At 27.7% G+C, this 20601-nt stretch overlaps 2 protein-coding genes across 2 annotated transcripts; both read left to right on the top strand.

Moving 5' to 3' along the window:
• The first annotated feature begins 2663 nt into the window (after window positions 1–2663).
• On the top strand, window positions 2664–6524 carry LOC110652636 (probable glycosyltransferase At5g03795). Its single transcript, XM_058149962.1, has 4 exons — window positions 2664–3158; window positions 3245–3474; window positions 3852–4200; window positions 5716–6524. Exons 1-4 carry the CDS (start codon window positions 2868–2870, stop codon window positions 6382–6384), a joined length of 1539 nt encoding a protein of 512 aa, XP_058005945.1. The 5' UTR covers window positions 2664–2867; the 3' UTR covers window positions 6385–6524.
• An 11506-nt stretch (window positions 6525–18030) lies between these two features.
• LOC110634540 (disease resistance protein Pik-1) lies at window positions 18031–18828 on the top strand. Its single transcript, XM_021783586.2, has 3 exons — window positions 18031–18145; window positions 18253–18331; window positions 18428–18828. The coding sequence occupies exons 1-3, from the start codon at window positions 18140–18142 to the stop codon at window positions 18703–18705; spliced, it is 363 nt and encodes a 120-aa protein (XP_021639278.2). The 5' UTR covers window positions 18031–18139; the 3' UTR covers window positions 18706–18828.
• The last annotated feature ends 1773 nt before the right edge of the window (window positions 18829–20601 follow it).

Here is a 20601-nt window from a genome sequence, read left to right as displayed (position 1 = left end):
ATTTTATCTATCATTAATGGCAAATTATTTTTAACAGATGAATAGATCTTTAATTTTGATTGAACTAAAATTGAGGAGCTAAAATTTCTAAAATATAAGGACCTAAGTGTTATTAATGAAAAAACTTAAGGATTAAATAGTAAAATTTCTTTTTTTATCACTTTTTTTTTATTAACTCTCCCTTTCGCGAATTATTCTCCATCTCTCGTATCTCTTTAACTCCATCTTAAAATTAAATTTTTTAAAAATATTATTTTATTAAAAAATAATAAAATTGTTAATAAAAAATATTTTTAACTATTATTTTATTATCAAATTTTAAAATTATAATAAAATTGTTAAAGTTAAAAGAATATAATCTCATTTTCATCTTAAAAAAAGTATTTTCAATTAGTTTATGTAATATGTTTATTTACAGTCCATCCTCATATTAAATATATTTGATCAAAAGTTTAAGAAATACTATCTTCTAAATGATATTTCAACTAATTATAATAATTAAATAAATATTAATCTTTTAAGTACATATTAAATCAATTAATTAATTGAATTTACTATTATATGCCATCAAAATATAAAAAAAATTGAAAATTCAAATACAATTCTGTTACCTTTTAGCAAAATTGCTTAAATACAATATAAATTAAAAAAATTGAAATATGAATATTTTATTGATTTATTTTTATAATTTTTTCCAAAAAAAATTATAATTTTAAAATGACAAAAAATTGCACCAAAGTTATTTATTTACATTTTTATGATTATATTTATTTTTAATATATTAATTTAATATTATTATATTGCACATTGATAAAATTCTATTAATCTTAAAATATATTAAAAAAAATTATAAAAGATCAAAAGAAAAAAATTATCTCAAAAGAAGTCTTTTTTTTTTTAATTTGATATTTTTATTAAAAAGTCATATAATATTTGATATCTGTTTTCAAATATATTTATATTGTTTATTAAGTCAAGGTATCACTCTTTTAGAAAATGACTTATATTTAATTTGTTTATATATATCTATATAAGGAATTCTTTTAAAATATATTAAAAAATTATGAAAAAAATGATCTCTAAATTATTTTTTTTAAAATTTGATGTGTTTATTAAGAAGTCATATAATTTTTTTTTTCTGTTATAGAAGATGTCAATATTATTTATTAAGTTAAGATAGAATTCTATTAGAGAATGACTGCTATTTAATTGTTCCTATTTTTTTTTAATGTTTTTTCATAAATTTTGTAGTTCATTGATATTTTACAATATTGTAAAAAATAAATGAACTATTTGTAAAAGATTTAATTTTTTTCTCAACTTTTTTAATATATAAATTTTTTTAAAATGTGAAGAATTTAATATCCACTTAAAAAAAGTATAAATTTATTATTTCAATAATTCTTTAATATTTATTAATCAAATTTGAATTTATTATTTTAATATCTACTTCCAAAATGTGAATTTGTTATTTTAATTTCCCATTTCTATATATCTAAAATTTCTTTTTTTTTAGTTTCATATATATATATATATATATATATATATATATAGTTTTGATAAGAGATTTAGAGCTCAGTGAGCTCCACTGGCTTCCTCCTCCTAAAGTAATCTGTTTGTTCTGGTTGCTTGAATTTTTAGGTCTTTTGCTGGTTGGAGATGGGTTCCTAAAGGTTTTTTTCAGTAAATTTATTACCTCATACAAAGCTTATTGCGGATTATGGAAAGCTCCTTCTCCCAACTGGTGGTTTTGGTTCGATGCATAATGTTGACAGCGCTCCTTTGGCTTTCTTGATTCCTGTGGATGGTCCCTTGGGTTTTTTTTTTTTTTGGAAGGGGTGGCTTACAGTAGGCTGAGTTCTTGTGATTCGGGTGGTCTCCCTTTTTCGGGCTAGACTAATTTGGGCCTCTTGCTTCTCTTTGTTTTGTAGTTTTTTGGGTCCATATTTGTTTTGTTTGCAATGCATATTTCTAACGAATCTACTTTATCTTCCAAAAAAAAAAAAAAATTTATCATATACAAAACAGGTGTCAAAAATAGGCTGGATTTTTCCGGGTAGAAAAATTGTTGCATTTCAGATTGACGTTTGGACATAAAAAGACATAGAATGGAAGAGAGTTTACAGTTTCTGGTATGCTTAAAACGTCAAGACCACTGATTCTTGTGCACTTTTAGCTTGTTCGTACCGGCGACGGAGGTGAATCGGACAAACCCAAATTGGTACGGTTTTGGAATCACGATTAAACTTGGTGTAATCAAATGCGACGGCAACTTTCCCTATGCTGCATCTCATCTGCATGAGTGCATGCAGCAAAGTAGACCTTTCTTGGGATCAACTATACAATTCTGCACTAATTCTTGAAACCACATATAATTCAACAAGTTGGTAATTGATTCCAAAAAAAAAAAATCAAGTGGTTATTGATTAATGTATCTCACAATTTATATCTCACTTTTCTAAGAATTTATATTGGATCATATGTAGTCAAATTATAATTTATTCACTTGTATAAATATGTGTGCGGATTAATTGGCATGACTCCAAGGATCTCCTCGTCTTATTATTCTTTAATTTTTAATTTTTTAATATTTTTTTAATTTTAATTGTGAAGTGTGGGCATAACTTAAACTCGAAGAGAACGTACTATTGGTGACAGTCTCAGAAAAGTTGTAGGTCTAGACCTCAACATTATTGGATATAATAACTATAGAGAATAATTTTGACGAGCAGCAAAGAATAACTAGAAAGCAAGAAATGAATCCCTCCAGTCTTCTTCTTCTAATTATTCTGATCCTATTAGATTTTTAAGGGCTCCAAAAGGTTTCAAAAGAAACCAATAGTGAAAAGTATTGAAGAGATTGATCAATGAGGCCTCCAAACAAGATACTCTCCTCCTCCTTATCATCATCATCACCCGGGTCTCCTTATTTCTTGGTTCTGATAGTTGCTCTACCTTTGGTTGTGATATCTGTGGTGGTTTGTACACTGGTTCCTCAAGGCTTTTCTAGGTCTGCATTGCCTTCTCGAACCACATGGAGAGTTGGTTACTCTCGTTCCTATCCTTTAGCTTCTTTTTCACTAGCAGAAGCGGCTCCTGGAAACTACTCCATCTTCAATTTTTCAGATAGTTTGATTGCTAAAGAACTGAACCAATCAGTAAGAATTGCTCCATTTTTCGTTTTATTATTTGTCTCTTTTAATTATTAAACTTGTCTTAGTGGGTAATTGATTTGATTCGTTAGGGACACGAGCAAGAAATGCTGAACCTTAAAGAATCTGATGAAGTTGCTGTTAATGCCTCAGAAAAAGTTATCAAGAGATACAGTAGGATAGAGAAAATGGAAGCAAGCTTGGCTAGAGTGAGGTCTTCCATTAGAGAAGCAGCTCGAGTCCGGAACCTAACCTCAGTCCACCAGGATCCAGACTATGTTCCACAAGGTCCAATCTATAGAAATGCCAATGCCTTCCACAGGTATTAATTAACTAATTACATTCACACAGTGTCTCTTTTGCACCAATATGTTTTGGCTTTTTTTCATCTTGTATTTTTGGATCATTTTGTTTCCTGCATCTGCTGTCATTTTATGCAATTTTGTTGTTGTTTGGATTGCATTAGTTGTATCAGGGTGACCTATCGGCCTTGTTCTAGTTGGCCATATCCATGTTAAGTTTCTCCTGAAATTCAATATTTATAATAAATTTTTCTTATAAAAAAAAATAATTTACATTCACATTCTATCTATTGCATATAGAAAATGCCAAAAATACAAGTGCATGTCTGGTAATACAAGAAATCATGATTTTAAAAAGCTTATAAGAATGATTTGTTGATTTATTTTTAAATTTCAGGAGCTATTTGGAGATGGAGAAGCTATTCAAGATATATGTGTATGAAGAAGGGGAACCTCCCATGTTTCATGATGGGCCATGCAAGAGTATATATTCCACAGAAGGGAGATTCATTCATGAGCTGGACAAGGGCAACTCATATAGAACTAGAGACCCTAATGAGGCTATGGTTTACTTCCTTCCATTTAGTGTGGTAATGATGGTACAGTACCTGTATGTGCCTGGCGCCCATGAGATTCATGCCATTGGACGTGCTGTAGTGGACTATGTTAATATCATTTCCAATAAGCATCCCTATTGGAATCGAAGCCTTGGTGCTGATCATTTCATGCTCTCTTGCCATGATTGGGTAAGCAATATCAACATTTAATTTTCTCCAAGTTATAACATTATATTTTGTTCAAGTGATGCTAGATCTAGTAACCTAGACTTTAAATTTTTGCTATATCAATTTAATTATTATTAGATATGGCAATGAGTTAAATATGAAAAGGAATTTGATATATACATATTTATTATGTCTTATTTTTAAGTCGAATAAAAATAATCAATTAGTTTTAATTTAAGGGTATTGGAGTCGCTACAATAAATTCTAGAATTAGCAAAAAAAATTTTACAAACATTAATTTTATTACTTATAAAGCTAACATATAACAACAATATAAATAATTGTTGCTAATAGTATATAAAAAAAAATATAATAATAATTATTATTATCATTGAAAATTTTTTACAAAAATAATAATTATTATTAATAACTATTTTGTTAGAACAACTATAATTTTATTATAAAATATTTACAGTCACAATTTTATTACAGCATTATGCAGCATTACATATATTACTTTCATAAACTTATAGCAGCAATTTTTATACATTTGACAATAAAAATTATTACTACTAAATCTAACATTTCCTGTAATGAGTCAACTCTAGAATTGTAGAGTTTCGAATACGATTTTCATTCGAAATTAATTGTCAAAAAAAAAAAGAATAAATAGACAATATGAGAGATTAAGATTTCTTTATTAAAAATAGTATTATATAACATACAAATGGATATTTGGATCCAATTTTAGTCTTCCCATTAGGTAAAACAGATATTAAGATTTGATTAGTGATAGTAGACAAGCATACTTGTTGTGCACGGCTAGACTTGGATCGGAAGCGATAAAACTAGTGGAAAATTTTCCCATAAATTATTATTAGGTCCTTGTATTTTGTCATAATGGGTTTTCATTTTTTTTAAAACTCAAATAAAACATTTCTATATTTTATAAAATTAAACATAGATAGTTAAAATAATAGTGACTAAATAATTAATTTTGATAAATTAAAGGACCTTGTAGTAATTTATATAATACCCTTTTATTTCCATTCAATTCTGCCTCAGAATTTGAGATTTTTTGGTGAAAGCTTGACGTACAAGGCATGATATTTCACCAGATAAAAAACCAATAAATAAATAGAAACTAGGCGTACCTTTATGCCTAGCCCAACGTATACGTCGCGGCTTGAATTTATTTATTTATTCATTTTAAGAATTGCGGCTTGAATAATTGGTATTGGCACAAAGAAGAAGTCATTGAAAATCAACAGAAAGAAAGTTAATTATTGATAGAGAATTTCTTTGTAATGTCATAATTCTCAAGTTCGGTTATCAAGAAAATGCTTTAATCTATTCTTATTTAATAATTTCAAATGGTAACTAACAACTTTTCACTTAATAGCACTAAGCCATTATTAAAATCATGAGATTTATGTTCAATTAAAGCTGAATAAACAAAAAAATAATTTCAATTAAAAGACTTTCTTATAGCAAATTTTGTGTGTAGTTCATTGAGATTGCTTTGTTCAATTACAGGGGCCGCGTACATCAGCCTACGTTCCTAATTTGTTCAATAATTCAATCAGAGTTTTATGTAATGCAAATACTTCTGAAGGATTCAACCCTTCAAAAGATGCCTCATTTCCAGAAATACATCTAAGAACGGGGGAAGCTAAAGGACTTGTGGGTGGCCTCTCCCCTTCCCGGCGACCTATTCTCGCCTTCTTCTCCGGCCGGCTGCACGGGCACATTAGGCAGCTACTACTAGATCAATGGAAAAACAAAGACCAAGATGTCCAAGTTTATGAGCAACTACCAAAAGGTATGTCATATGAGTCCATGTTAAAAAAGAGCAGGTTCTGCCTATGCCCTAGTGGATATGAAGTGGCAAGCCCAAGAGTTGTGGAAGCTATCTATGCAGAATGTGTTCCTGTGCTAATTTCAGATAGTTATGTTCCACCTTTCAGTGATGTACTGAATTGGAAGGCATTTTCTGTGCAAATAGAAGTAAAAGACATACCCAAAATTAAGGAGCTACTTATGAGCATATCTCAAAGGCAATACTTGAGAATGCAGAGAAGAGTAAAGCAAGTCCAAAGGCATTTTCTAGTGAATAATGGACCACCCAAGAGATTTGATTTGTTCCACATGACCATTCACTCTATTTGGCTTAGAAGATTGAACATTCGCATTCAAGATTATTAGCATCTGTTATTACCTTTTTTTTTTTTTAAGAACTATTCTTTTTTTCTTTGTCAAATAGCAAAAGTTGCTATTGAGGATATGTTTAGGTTGTAATAAGTGAAAACAAAATAACATATGCTGATTTTGTCTACCGAGATCAATACTCGATTATTGAATCTAATTTTACAAAGTTATATAATTTTTTTTATTGATTCCTTTACTCAATATATAGAAAAATTTATCCACTGAAATTTTATTGCCCCAATCATGTAAAAAAAGTGATAAATTTATGCAATTCAAAGTCTATGTTATGATCTAATTGGTTAAAGAATTACACATTGAAAATAAGAGATTTTAATATAAGGTTTAAATGGACTTAGGCTTCTCACCTTAATACTTAATTTTTAGGGTGTGGTTTATGGTGTGATTCTTTTGAGTCCACAATATATAATTAATATAAATATAAATTAAAATTAGCAGATTTTAAATTTGAAACACATGTAATTTAGAAACATAATTGTGATTAAAAAAGGATCGAGGGTTTTCTGGTCACGAGATCTCTGACGATCAAGTCAGTAACTTAATATAAAATAACATAATATAAAAAATAAATATAGAGTAATTGAGATATAATAAAGGATCTGCTCTAGGTTCCCTGTAAAGGGGGCATGTAGAGTTTTCTTATTGTGATGAGAGAGTCCCCCTTGGATGAGAACTTACATCCTTCCTTTAGGATATGTGCATGGAGGAGTATCTATACTTGTTTGGCGGTATGGTGATGGAGATAGGTGGTGGCATACATGTAATCATGGAGATGCCCGGTGTTCGATTTGTGATCTACTAAGTACCATTGGAGTGCGCAAGAGACTTGTATAAGGCATTTAATGTATACTTCATATATTGAAAAGTACTTTATGTCACATTACTGGTTAATATACTATCAATCTCTTACATGGGTATGAGTCGGTCTTTATAAAAGTTGGTTTTTGTATTCAATCGTCTATTAGGTACCAACTTGGGTATAAGGTTGGGTCATTTTCATCCTTTATTGTGAAACTCTCAAGTTGAATACATATATCTCATAGGATAACTTGTATTATTTTCTGGAATGTATATTTTTAGATCATATAAATATGCAACACTCCATATTAAAATTATTGATCTATAGCATCGTGGAACTCGGAAAGAGGTAAAAAAAATTTCAGATGATATCAATACTGGTGAGGGTCTTTCCATGAACTCCTTTTGGTTGTGTAAAGCAAAATCTGTTGATCATTATATTTGAATTGTTCCAATCATGGAAAAAGTTAATAAGAAAAAAGGGGACAAAAGTCGTATAACTTTAGAAAAAAAATATTAATCATTAATTTACTTTTTGATTAGTGAAAGAGAAATATAAGAAAATGTTTAGAATAAGTTGGAGTGTAAACAGGTATTAAATAATCAAGAGTACTCATTTTGTTGGGTTTTCTTGACCAGGAATTTGGCTTGTTTAGATTTTACTAAACTTGAGCTTGACTAAGTTGGACTCGCTTTTAATTCATTTATTAAACTTGAGAATTTATTTGCATTTAACTTATTTATCAAACTTATGAATTTAATTCACATTTAATTTAATTATTTATTAAGCTTGTGAGTTCGAGTTGGACAAATTTAGTTTATTAAACTTAATTAGCAAAAATACTAAAAAAAATATTTTTTTAATTATTATCTAAATTTCATTTCATGATATGTGTAATAAATCATATATAAAATTTAATTAATAACTATAAGTCCTATTGATAGAATAAATTAAAACATTAATTTTGGACAATTAAATGAAATCTTTCAAAATCAAAGAAATTTTATCAAATGCACAAATTAGAATTTGATGAACTATAATTTAATCCATGAGATTTGGTAAAACCTAAAACTTGATTCCTATGTCTTTAAAATTAAGTAAATTTAGTCTCTAAAATTTGACAAAACCTATAATTTAATTCCTTAATTTAAACTTTATATTTAAATAGTATAATAAATATATTAGTCTTCCTAAAATATATTCTTCTTCCTATCAAATTTTCCAGAAATGTTCCGAAATTTTTCTTAAGTTTTCTAATATATATTATTTTTAGATTTTAATTAGTAAAATTTTAATTTCTTTAAATAAAATTAAAAAAAATCTTGTGTCAAAAAACAAATATTCAATTCGGTTGGACTTATGTGTCGTGAGTTAACCCACAAGACCTCTTCTTGGAGCACCAATCTTTGTGTTTTCAGTGGCTATGGATTCATCTAGGGATAAGTTGATGGATGGAGTTGGATCCCACTCAATCGCAGTCTGTGACAACTAGATTATGGTAGAGAAGCTCATGCTTTCTTGTTTCTCTTTCTTGGAAAATATACATGGTTAAGGATATTTTAATCATTTTTTGCAATAATTAACAGTCAATAGGATAAAAGGAGGAAAAGAGATAACCACCAATGAGAACACTTACTTAGACCTAACCAAAAGTCGGTTTAGCCCCTGAATCGAATTGAAACCATACCAATTTAAATCGAATAAAAAAAAGATCAAACTTATAGTTTTCTTGAACCATGATTGAACCAACCAATTTGATTCCGAACCAATACCTTCTTTTTTTTTATTTTAAAAAAATTGAAAAAAAAATCTGAACCATTAGATTTGATCAAAACTACATTGAACAAAAATCATAAAAAAGCTTTAGGGACCGATTCAGATTTATACTCGAGGTAAACTGAAACTAGCGATTTCAGACTAGTTTCAACTAGACATCGACCCATGAGCAGTCCACGCTCACCGGTGTTTACCTCAAAGAACTCATTGGGTAAAAGGATGTTAGCAAGAGATAATAAATTGGATTATGCGTCAAATAATAATAATAATTAAAAAAAAATGGGTTTCTCATTAAAAAAAAATGAATGAGCAAATTTCAGCTTTATTTATAGTTTAAAATAAATTTTTATCTAAACTTAATTCATTATAAATTTAAGATATAATAATGTGAGACTATATATTAATAAGTAGATTCAATTATATATTTTATATTTTAAATTCATAATAGATCGAATTTAATTAAGAAAAATTCATAATTTAATTTTAATGGGATGGGTTGCTTTCGATGACGAAACTTAGATGAGGAAACTTTCGATGATGAAACTTAGATGACGAAACTTAGATAAGATCATGCTTTTAAAATAATGAGTGATTTAGAGCATTGAATATGACTTTTGAATAAGAGGATCTAAGAGTGGATTTTTTTTTCTTTCTTTAGTGTTATTTTTTAATAATTTTCCCTTTCAAACCCAACTTAAGAAGATAATTAAGCATAAGCCATAAGGCCATTATTGTGACAACAACTTGAGTAAACCTTTTGTTATGGGTCTTTCCTTTCTTCATTTTTCTGCTTTTCCCATTAAAGTTAACATTATAAGCAAACAATTAAATTACTTTATTGTACAGCATGTTATATCAATTATAACGAATTTTTGCTCCCCTTAATTAAGAACAAGTTCTTGTTTAGAAAATAATATATTAAAAAAATTTTCAAATTTTAAAAATCTTGATAAAATTTTGATGCATTTTAAAAATTCAGTCAATTCTATTAAAATTTAAGTTCTCCGCTTGAAGACGCAGTCAGCTTTGTATTTATAAGCTAGTTTCAGTAAGTATTTTAATATATTATCCTCATTTAATTTTTAAAATTTTATTATAAATTTTATTTAATATATTTTTAGTCGTTGTAATAATATATGTCCTTATAAGTTATTTTTTTATTAAATATATTAACTACTTATTAGTCACGTATAAATATTTTAACTAAACACTTAATTACTTAAAATTTTAAATGTTTAAGTACTCATAAACTGATTTTTATAAGTTAAGTAAAAAAACTATCTTAATAATAATGAAGAAAAAAAAGTGGGTGGACAAAACCACCCATCTAAAATGCTGGATCAATAAAAAAATTACCATCTAAAATGCTGGATCAATCAAAAAATTAAGTTGAAGAATTAATTAAAAAAATTAAACAGAATGATAAAAATTTTGACAATTTAGATAAACTTATAAAAATTAGAAATAAAAAAAAATAGCTTTCTAAATCATTAAATCAATTTTTTTTTTTTTTTATAATTCAACCAAAATGAAATTAATAACATTAATTTACATGGCTTTCACGATCTTAGCTTATTAATATACAGTAGTGTGCTCGATTTTGTTGGTCCTGCTTCGATCACAGACCCACGGCTCCTGTTGAAGTCATTTTTTATTCGGTTGACTCCAAATTAAGAGCTCAACAAATCCATATTTCAGTTTCTTTAATGTATAAAAATAATTATATTAATGCTATTTATTTTATAAAATAAAATATCTTTAGACTGAGGTCCACAAGTGATTTCACACAGAAAATCATTATAGAAAATCAATCGGTCATACTATGAGTTGGAAGTATAATAATAAAAAATGACTCGGTATGACTTGGGATTGTTAAAATTCTAAGCAATAGAGAAGGGATGACTTGGCACGGACTGATTCTTTAACGTAATTTTGGTAAAATTATCATAATTATGATTTTATTAAGTGTATATTTTTCTTTATATATATATATATATTATAAAAAAAATTAATATATTTTTAAAATTTAATTAATTTAAATTTAATATATAATATGTTTTATTTATATCAATTTTAATCAATTTAGTAAAAGAAAATGAAAAGATACAAGCAAATTATTTAGCTATATTAACCGTTAAAAATAATATTTTTATGCTCATAATCCCAAAAAAAAAAATGATTTCATTTTCTCAAAAAATAGTAATTTGATAAATAAAAAAATATTTTTTAAAAATATTAAATAATAATTAATAGTGTTGATAGTAATATAACTCATATTAATTAAAATATAATTAAAATTAAAAAAATATATATATAATTTTAAAATATGCTTATAAGAATTCAGCATTTAAGACTCGGTCACACTTGCTATGTAGAATGAGACATGAGACATGGGAGTCAGACATTGACTTGGAGTCAATGCATTCTTCAGGCAAATTAGTTAGCGCAGGATGTGAACGAAAGAAGGGTCTTTCCGCGTTATTCATGTTACCGGGTCAAATGTGGATCCGATCGATTAATTAAATTTAATTAATTTAAAATTAAATTAGTGATCAATTAGATTTATATTTAAAATTTTAATTAATTTATTAAATTTGTTTGTCATTTATTCTAAGTATTTATTTTAATATTAAATAATATTATTATTTCAAAATTCAATTATTTTTTTAAAATAATTTGCATATTGAAATTTAGTTAGATTTAATTTACAATCATTTATAAAATATATCAAATTATTAATTATTATAATATATTATTATTTTTATAATATATTTAATGTTTATTTAATAATATATCAATTAAATTTTAATTTGACTTCCATCGAATATTAAACTCTTATTTTTCTATTTTTATTGATTTAATGATTATATCAAATTTAAAAACGTTCCATCCAACAATTAAATTCTTTTTTTAAAGGTATTTTAATAAGTGATCTTAAGATGGTAATTAACAAATTATTATTAAAATTTCTCTATTTTTATTATTACAAAATTTTAGTCAATAAAATTTTATTATAAACTACTCATGTTTAATTATAATTTAATTTTAATCATTATAAAATCTTATTATGATGAGAATTTTTATTTTAATGAAAGTATAACTAGCTGAATAATAATTAAAAGACTACACAGAGAAAAAAAAAGATATCTCTTTTTAATAATTCTTATTGTAAAATTAATGAATTTTAAATGAGGCAACAAAAACACTAGATATTTTAATTTTTTATATTTTTAAAAATTTTAAAAAATAATTGAGTGCATATATATATATATATATATATATATATATATATATATATATATATATATATATATATATATATATATATATATATATATATATATATATATATATATATATATGGAGGACTCCATTATACTAGTCAAATACTTGACTTTCAATCTTTTGGTTGTTCACATTATGAATTTAGCAGCTAGATTTGTCACCATTTCTTTTTTAACTTAATTTATTAAATAATTGAAGTGGACTTAATTAGAGCTACAATAACTTGAAGTGGGTTTTTTAATTAATCTTGATAATGATCATTTGATTGAAACATTATTAATTGTTATATTAATTTAAAAATGAAATGTAACAACCCAAAATTTAAATTTTTCTATTTTGTGAGTAATATTAATATTTTTATTTTATTTAAATTTTAGGAAATTATTTGAAAATTTTCAGATTTTCGAAATCGGGTTTGATTTCCCGAAAATATAAAACTTTGATGATTTTTAAAAATTAATTTAAGGACCATGTGGCAAAACTAAAAATATATTTGGAGTTTACGAATTTTTCTGAGTTTTCTAGAATTTTTTCGGAATTTTTAGGCCTCGTTTTTTGTCACAAGGCAGAGTAAAAATTAAAAATTTTGTATTTTGAATCGGATTGGCCAAATCAAACCGGACCGGATCGGACCGATCGAATCAAATCGGCCTTCTTCTTCTTTTCTTCCCTTCCCCCGCGCGTCCCGTCCCTCCTCCTCTCTCTCCCGTTTTCTCTCTCCTCCCTCACCCCCAGGCCGCGCCGTTGCCTCCCCACCTCGCCGGCGCACCGCCCCGACGCCTCCCCACCGCCAGCCGGCCTTCAAAGCTGCTGGAAACGACGCGCGAAGCTCCCTCTGCACGCTAGACGTTTCAGCTTCCCGGCCAAAATTCGGCTGATCCGGCTACCAATTGGGGCGGGTCTTGTGTCAAACACCATCTACACCTCGAGAGCTTTCCATAGATACCAAGAACACTAAAATCCATTGAGCGGTTTGTCTAATTTTTGTCCTGGAAGTTTTAGCCCATTTTGACTTTTGGGCTAGATTTCTCGCAAACCGTGAACCCCACAAGAAATTCGAGAGTACCAGAGCGCTCCACTCGTCGAGAGCTTCACAGAAATATAAATTTCAAAATTTTTTGACACCGTTTTTTGGTGGGTCCTACTGAACTTCGCAGTGTTTTTCCGAGCATTAAATGAGCTTAGAAAATTCCATAAAAATTTTATACTAACCCCCGTGTTGTGGGCTTCGTGTAGGTACCTTCAATTTGTGGAAATTCGATAGTTGTCTGGGTCTGTGAATTTCTAGCCAGACAGACCGGCTACCGAAAAAGTTTTAGAATTGGATCGGGATTTTGGCTACCCTACCATTGTCAAACACCCCAAGCGCATTCCTGAGATCGGAATCGGCATAGGTAAACCCAAACCTTACTTTTTCGTAATTTTCTAGTACTTAAATGGGATTAAAAATTCATAAAATATTCGTGGTAGCTCAGAAAATTATGATTCTTTTTGCATTAGCCTAGTAATATTGCTAAGGACCGTGGGGCAAAGTTTTAAAATTTTTAGAGTTTATTTGGATAGTTTTTGCAAAAAATGGTTAATTATAAGGACTAAACTGTAATTTTACATATTGTGATTGATGACTGTTTGGATGGGCCCAGGAGGGGTTGTGTGATGTGATTGAGATGTGGATGTATGGTTGGCAGATATAGAAGTGTGTTTTAAACCCATTTGTAGGTTGGGTAGGTCATAGGTATAGGGGAGACTCTGCCGGATTTTCAGCACGACTTAGGACGTCTTTGGTCTTTTTCTTAGTTTGTATTGAGTCAAATTTATTAAATAATTGTAATAAAATTGTCAGGTGAGCCGGGAAAGCCTTCTTCCTCCGCCTAGCTGCCACAGTGACTGCTGTCAAATCTGTGAGTAAAATATTAATTTTAATTGTAATTTTGAAATTATTATATGTTCAAGCATGCCCATGCATCACTTATATGTATATATCTATGTAGTTAAACTCTAGGCACGTCTTATGTTGCATTCACAACTATTAAAGTGACATGGATGTTGTTATAGTAATTTGGAGCAGTGTGCATGCGTTGGCGTACGTATGGTATAGTGTTGGCTATGGACAGGACGGGTAGACACGGCTTGAGATCTTCGCTGGGACCCATTCCTTCGGGGTAGACACAGCTTGAGTTCTTCGCTGGGACCCCAATTTGGTTTATTAAGTGAAAGTTCGAGCTGAGTTCTTCGCTAGCACAAGTTGGAATAAGAGAGCTGTATAGGGGATCAACTCCCATATATGTAGTGTTTGACATTATCGGGTGTGTGAGTGCTCCAAATTACCTTTTTGTTGTTATGATGTGAAAATATTTCTGATGTTGCATTTCACTCTACAGGGTGCATTAGCTTTAGATAGTTATAGAAATTATGGTTAAAATTGATATTTTACTCTCTGAGTAGAACGCTCACTCCTTTTCATTATTTTTCAGGCTACAAGAGGATTTTTGTTGTGGTTAACCTATTTTTCTCCTTCGCAGGTTGTTTATAAATATTTGTGTAATTTTATTAACTCCTAGAATTTCCACATGTGTTAGAAATATTTATTTGATTTGGATATGTAATATAATTATCATGTTGGACCTGTAAACATATTATTATATGCATATTTGATGGACTGGATGAGGGAGCTGAGCTCCCATTTATTTTTATGACATTGAGTATGTAGAGGGTGAGTTGAGCTCCCCAATTGATTATATATTGTGTTTACAGGTCGAGTGAGTCAAAAACTCCCCGTTGAAAGGTCCACTTTATGGCCGAACTCTGTCCGGTTGAATTCTTGAAATTTGGCCCAATGGGCCTTAGAGTTGGGTTGAGGAATAGTTAAGCTTACTACGGGCCTCGGGGGCTTTAGACTGGCCCAGGTTCTAGTGCCAGTCCGGCCCATAGGTTGGGCCGTGACATGAAATAGATAATAAAAATTATCATAAATTAACATTAAAATCATTCATAATTAATTAAGTATCAGTGAACTAAAGTTTATTAATTAATATAATATATTTTACAAATGAATTTTAACTTGGTGATATTGGAGTGGTGCCTATAATTGTGAGATGTCGAATTCCCGTACCAATTGAATCAGTTGTAAAAAAATAATTAGTATCATAATAAACTTTATTTTTAATTATATAATCATTGTGAAAATTTTAAAATTTTATTATTTATAAAAGAAAATCCACTTTTATAAAAGGCGAAATATCCATTTTGCCTCTTGAACTATTGCTCAATAGTCAAATTATACCCTAAACTTTTTTTTGACCCAATTAATACATAAACTATTTAAAGTGAACATTTAAAATCGAAATTGACACAAATTAGTTTAGAAAGAATCAGGTACAGGTCATGTGGTCTTGTGCCAACAGACGAACGTTGAATTACCACCTCACCGTCATCTCCTCTTCTTACAAACGTTTTGTGACGTAGCAATTGCTATTCACTTTGTCATGCTTTTAATTCAATTCGTAAGAGTGATTGAATGAAGAAAATGGAATCTTTTGCTATCATCTATAATGTCTTTTGTGTTAATAGTTGACGATAGTGAGCTATTAATGAGATGCTACTGTCAAGCACTTGCTAAAGTATGGACAACTTTGAAGGAGTCTAATTCTGGGCAAAGGTTCTATAGTTGTGCAAATTTTCATGTGAGTTTATTATGTGTAATATCTAGGGTTTGTGGAAAATTGGTAATTTTTGGGTTTATTAATAATGTGTGTATTTCACTTTTTTGGGTAGAATGTGGAATGTGGGGGATGTGGGTACTTTGAATAGATTGATGTCAAAACTTCAACTTGGGGAATTGATTTAATAATGAGTTTTTTCAGTAGAAAAAAAAAATTACTTTTAAGTTGATGGAGCAAAGGAAAATGTAAAGGGCATATTTTATTTTTGGATTAAATAGAGTGGGAGAGAATTTAGTTGAAATAAGTGAAAAAAGGCAATAAACATAAAGTTGATATGGACAATACAAAGAGTAATATGATTGTAAAATTTTTAATATTGGTATTACTTTTGTCATGAATTTTGTTTATATTTATCTGATTTATTATGTAGTTTGGGATTATATGTGATTGTTGTGGGTTGGAGTATTAATAGAGTATGGATATTAAGGAAATATTTGTTGACAGGAATACAGTCTTTTTTTTTTTTTATGTGAATTGTGATAATGCTTTTGTAGAGGGGTGATTTTGCTGTAATGCAAGTTGTTGTAATGAAAGATATTACTTTAATGAAATTTATTAATTTATTGCAATATTTTTTACTTTTAAAATGCAATATATACATAACTTAAGCACAAATTTATGTTAACACCAAATAGACCAATATACAACACAATAGAAAATAACCAATTTAATAATTAAATGGGATAAGAAAACATGTAATTACAATGAATGTTAATCACTTATAGGTAAGATAGATAACTTTGTGTCCATAATAAAAATGGTTTAATTTAACACTGTCAACTTTGTTAACTTTAGTGTTATAGAATTCATTTAAAATAATTTAAAAAATAAATTGAACCCCACAAAAAATTTAAAGTATAATTTACTACTGAGCAATAATTCATAACAAAATATGCCTTCGGCATTTATAAAATCTACGAATTTTTAGTTTTGTAATAGTACAGAAAGTTGAGACTTGTTCAATGTTCATCCAATAAAGGGTGGATGGCCCACATGCCACGGCGAGTGAGGTCCACTTTCTTTTCATAATAAATCCTTGAACTTACAAGGCAATATCTTACCACATTTGAGCAACGCTCAGTTTATGTTTCTCGCTTCTCCTTTGAACTATTATAAGATTTTAATTAGAAAATTTGAATTAATTTAATTTATTCTCAATTTAATTCAGTTTGACTAGATTTATATATTTTTGAAATATAAAAAATAATAAAATATAAATTTAAAGATGATTTTCATATTAATGAAATCATTTTATTAATATAATGAGCTTTTATTAATTATTTTATTATTATTAATTTTAATTTTAAAATGGTTGATAATTTATTTTCCCATTTTGGAATCTCCCCTTTCATTATAATTGCTTATGATTGTGATTTGCTGAATTGTTGCATAAATTTTAATTTTGGATTCCAGAATTCAATGATCAAATAATTAAAAATAAATAAATTTTATTTAATTTATCTCTACAATTTAGTTTAATTTGAGAGAGTAAACTAAATTAATTAAATTATTTTATAGTAATACAATCATAAATAAACATATAAATTTATTTTTAATAATCTTTTCATTTTATATAATTAAAAATAAATATAAATATTATCCAACTTGTTGAATTAGTAATGTGAAAATGATTTCTAGGCAAAATTTACCTAAATTATTAGGATTAAAATTTTATAATCATCTTTATTAAGAGAATTTTATTTTAATATTATTTTTAACTCGAGTATGATATATCAAGCATTATGTTATTTATATTATTATTAAAATAAATATAATAATTAATTTATATGTATAAGAAATAAAAACGTAAACCAATGAATTGCATAGTAGAATAACCTAAGAATATCTGTTCATTTAATTTAATATTTAAAACATTTAATTGCTTCAAAATTTTGATTATAACTGAATCAGCAGACCAGACAGACACGTCTTCTGCACAGGCTGACACGTATTTCTGTTTCCACGTGGCTTCCTAAAGGAAAAGAAAAAATAAATAAATAAAGAGAATAGCAAAGAAAAGCCTCTATAAATAGCAGGACTGATTGCAAACAAACTCAAACCAAGTAAACAGAGACTTTCTGATTTCAGACCCTGCTCTGTTCTCCCCCGCTTCTTCAATACCCAAAACCTCATAACACATCTCCAACGAACCATGAAAGTAAGTTTTTGAATTAAAGAAATAATTATTTACATAATTTTCTTTTTATTGACGATTTATGCTAATATTTGAAAATTGTCTGTGGGTTTTGTTTGCTTGAATTGCAGCAAAAGGTGGTGATCAAGGTTTCCCTGAATGGCCCCAAGTCCCGCTCTAAAGCCTTGAAGATTGCAGTCAGCTTTTCAGGTGATAAAAAAGACCAACTTTTCTATCTTCACTTTGCAAAATTCAGCAATTTCAGTTCATTTCGTTGATGGGTTTCGCTTATATTGTTTCTCATAGGTGTGGAATCAGCGGCTCTAGGAGCGCAAGATAAGAGCCAGATAGAGGTGGTAGGGGATATCGACGCTGTAAAGCTAACAACTCAGCTCAGAAAGAACGTTGGCCACGCAGAGCTAGTAAGCGTGAGCGCTGCGGGAGAGAAGAAAGAAGAGAAGAAAGAGGAGGTCAAATTGCAGCAATTGGCCTGGCCTTATGTGGGAGGGGTTCCTTATCCTTATGCGTATGAGCTTAGGCACCCAGTAGACTATTACCAGGATCCCCCTTGTTCCATCATGTAATTGAGAACAGAGACACAGAGTCCTTGGCTGACGATTGAGGCACCAGTGAAATTTTCTTGTAGAAATCCAGGGATTGGTTCGTCTTTTTTCCTGACGTAATCTAAATTGTAACTGCTGTGTGAATTTTGCCTTCTTTTCTTTTCTTCTTCTTCTTCTTTCTAAATTTTTAATTTTTTTTTCCACAATAATTATGATCTAAATTATAATAAAGTAGGAGAGTGGATAGCAAACTCTGGGATTCAGTTGCCTTTTAATTAGTTTAATATAAATGTTGCTTTTATTGTTGTCACCCAATAATTAAAAGAAAAAAAAATATTATAATTATTAAAAAATATATGTTTGTTTTTTAAGAGAACCATGTTATTAAAAAAATATTATATGATCACTTGGTTAGATTTTTTTTAATATAATAATGAATTAGTATTAAACTATTAATGAATGATTCTATTGAAAATAAATTATACTCAAATTTTTATTTTTAAGGAGGGTAAGGTTTAAACCTTATACCTCTTCCTATCATTTAGTCTTTAGACAAAAATAATTACAAACTAAATTAGGATTAGATATTTAATTCTAGTTTGGATATTCGATATCCGAAATCATATATATAAATATTTAATTAAATATAAATATATATATATTTTAATAATATTTATAAATTTTTATATATTTCATTTTATATAAAATGCAATTTAATATTTTATAAAATTATTAAATTTTTAAAATATAAATTATTAATTAAAATATATAAAATTAAATGGTTCATATTTTTTTTTCGAGTAATAATAATTAGATTTATGATAGATTTAAAACTTAAGAATATTAATCAAGTTCGAAATCGGATATAATAATTTTCGTAGGTATTATCATCCTTATTTAAGATTATTATTTTTTAAATAATAAATTCTATTAAATGAAAACAAAACACAATTTTAAAGTTATATTACTATAATTTTGTATAAAAAAATTAAAATAAATTACATATAAAAAATAATAATAAATAATAATAATTATACTAATTTAAAGGATTTATTTATTTTTACAAAGTATTTGGGTATCATTCAGCGAAAACAAGCTTTAATCATAATAATTTATCACCACTCAACTTTAAAATCTTTTTAAAAATTTAATTTAAAAATCATAAAATTCTGATATCTACTTGAGAATTCATACCTCATATTATTACGCTTTTATTCGGATAATAAAACGTCACACTTAATAGCTTAATGATATGAAAAATTGAAAAAAAAAATATTTAGTAAGGGAAAAAATAATGTCAGATCTCATAAAGAAGATAACAAATCCTAAAATGGAAATAAAAACTTAAAATTCTATCAATACAAATAAATATGAGAATGGGTGTAAATATTTTTTTAAAAAGATAAAAATTTAAAAATTATTAGAAATAATATAATTAAAAAATAGAAAAATTAAAAAATAAAAATTATTATGATGAAAATATTATTCATCTGTTATCACCTCTCAGAGAGAGAGAGAGAGAGAGAGAGAGAGAGAGAGAGAGAGAGAGAGGAAAGAAATTTTAGGTACAGCTGCCTATCCTAATTGATTACTATTTGCTTTTGATTGAATTATTACTAATCTTTTTGTCCAGGTCATGGAATTGATGTTTTGATTAAAAATTTAAAAAATGATTACATGATCATCTGATTGACTCAGAGGGATTTGACGTTGAATTTGTAGAATTCAGAAAAGATAAATAGATTTCTTTCAATAATTAGGGAAATAAGAAATAGAAATGATAAAAATTAAACGACTCCCTGTATTTTTAGTTAAAGATAAAATAAATTTAAAATTAAACAAATATATGAATTTTTTAATTAAAATTAAATAAATTTATAATTAATAAAATATATATATTTTTAAATTTTTAAATAA

The sequence above is a fragment of the Hevea brasiliensis genome, chromosome 7, assembly GCF_030052815.1.
Source record: "Hevea brasiliensis isolate MT/VB/25A 57/8 chromosome 7, ASM3005281v1, whole genome shotgun sequence".
NCBI lineage: Eukaryota > Viridiplantae > Streptophyta > Magnoliopsida > Malpighiales > Euphorbiaceae > Hevea > Hevea brasiliensis.
This window is presented reverse-complemented; position numbering and strand designations above follow the sequence as displayed.

Excerpts from the sequence above, each read along its gene's own strand:
- LOC110652636 (XM_058149962.1), top strand. The coding sequence starts at position 2,868 with ATGAGGCCTCCAAACAAGATACTCTCCTCCTCCTTATCATCATCATCA. Across the intron at positions 3,475-3,851 it reads AATGCCAATGCCTTCCACAG|GAGCTATTTGGAGATGGAGA; the intron begins GTATTAATTAAC and ends TTTAAATTTCAG. Across the intron at positions 4,201-5,715 it reads TGCTCTCTTGCCATGATTGG|GGGCCGCGTACATCAGCCTA; the intron begins GTAAGCAATATC and ends GTTCAATTACAG.
- LOC110634540 (XM_021783586.2), top strand. Across the intron at positions 18,332-18,427 it reads GATTGCAGTCAGCTTTTCAG|GTGTGGAATCAGCGGCTCTA; the intron begins GTGATAAAAAAG and ends TGTTTCTCATAG.